Source organism: Orycteropus afer, unplaced genomic scaffold, assembly GCF_000298275.1.
Source record: "Orycteropus afer afer isolate SDZICR_OR568_19922 unplaced genomic scaffold, OryAfe1.0 scaffold00048, whole genome shotgun sequence".
NCBI classification, from domain to species: Eukaryota; Metazoa; Chordata; class Mammalia; order Tubulidentata; family Orycteropodidae; genus Orycteropus; species Orycteropus afer.
In genome coordinates, this window is record NW_006921635.1 from 1,707,342 (window position 1) to 1,708,843 (window position 1,502).

General features: G+C 62.8%; 1 protein-coding gene across 1 annotated transcript in view; it reads left to right on the forward strand.

Moving 5' to 3' along the window:
• Positions 1–1,502, forward strand: part of CCDC92 (coiled-coil domain containing 92) — a 5,550-nt gene that overhangs the window by 3,484 nt on the left and 564 nt on the right. The window contains 1 exon segment of the mRNA XM_042780619.1: positions 1,268–1,502. This exon segment is cut by the window's right edge and continues 1 nt beyond it. Within this exon segment, the coding sequence (XP_042636553.1) occupies positions 1,268–1,502 (235 nt within the window).

Consider the following 1,502-nt stretch of genomic DNA (forward strand, 5'->3'; position numbering starts at 1 on the left):
AAGTTTACAGAGCAAATTCATTTTCCATACAGCAGTTCATACACATTTTGTCTCGTGACATTGGCTGCCATTCCCCACAGTGTAACAGCTCTCTTTCCACTTCTTCCCCGTAGTTACCTCTTCCCTGCGTCCTTCCCTCCCGTGCCCTCCTGCCCGTCCCCCCAGCTGTCTCCCTGTGCACACACTGCCCTTCTGTTTTCCCACGATTGATCGCTCCAGGGAGTGTATCTACCTGATGGCAAGGGGCAGCTTTTGAACAGGGGACCAAAATCCTTGCAGGGACGCCATGGATCCCTAAGATGGTTTGGAAGGGGTACCTGTGGTGGTTGCAGACCTGAGAGGACAGGATAGGGAACCGCCACCAGAAAGACCACAGAGGGAGCCTCGGCCACGGCCAGTGTGCCCAGTGCGGAAAGAGGAGGGGCCAAAGAGCGCGTGAAAGCTGGGTATCTGAGAGAACAGAGCCATGAGCGGTGTCCGCGGGTCGCAGGTGCCCTTGGCTGGCAGGTGGCACCCACTCAGGAGTAGATGGGGTGAGAGGGCCAGGCCAGCGTGGTCTAGAGGCAAGAGGCCCCCAGCTTACTGGGGCAAGGTGAGAGGGAGGCCAGCGGGGCAGTGTGGGGGAGCAGGTATGCAGTGTGGGGTTTGGGAGCCCAGGTGGTGAGCGCGTGTGAGTGATGCTGGGGTCCCGGGGCAGGGGTGGGGTGATGGCACTGGTGATATTTGCTGAGGAGCTGGGCTCTGACAGGTGGAAAATGGGCAGCGGAGGCTGAGGGCAGAGACTCGGGGCGGGTGAGGGGCAGCGGAGCCGGAGAGGAAGACAGCAGAGAGGAGACCACCTCACACCCGGCCCTAGGCCCTTCCCGAGTTCTGAGCATTAGACCTGGAGGATTCTTCCCGCAAGCACCTTGCAAGAGTGGCCCGGTGCTGAGGGCCTTCAGCCACCGCCACCCGGCAGACGGGGTCTAGGTAACAGTCCCCAAGCGCCTGGGGGCATCGAGCTCTGGCGTTGCCTGTTTTTAAAATTCAGGGAAATTTTTGTTTCTGTTTTTTAAATTTTCTGTAACAAGCTAGAGAGCTAAGAGCTGGAAGGGACCTCAAAGACGACCCGACCCGCCTTCTTTTTTCGGGCAGAAGAGGAAACGGCGGGGAGAGGGCCTTCCCGCGTCCCCCAGGCGGCCCCCCAGGGCAGCGCCTCCTGCCGGGGCGGGGGGAGCCGGGCCCAGGGGCCGCAGCGCCTAACGCGGCGCCCCGCCTGTCGTCCTAGGGGCCGGGCGGTCCCGGAGCGGCGAGCTGGAGCGCAGGTGCGAGGAGCTGGAGGCGCAGCTGCAGGCGCAGGAGCGCGAGAACGGCGAGCTGCTGCAGGAACTGGCGCGCAAGCGCGGCCTGGTGCAGGCGCTGGAGAGCACGCTCAAGGAGCGCGAGAAGAAGTACCTGGAGGAGCTCAAGCTCAAGAGCCACCGGCTGGCGCTGCTGTCGGGCGAGCTGGAGCAGCGCGCCGG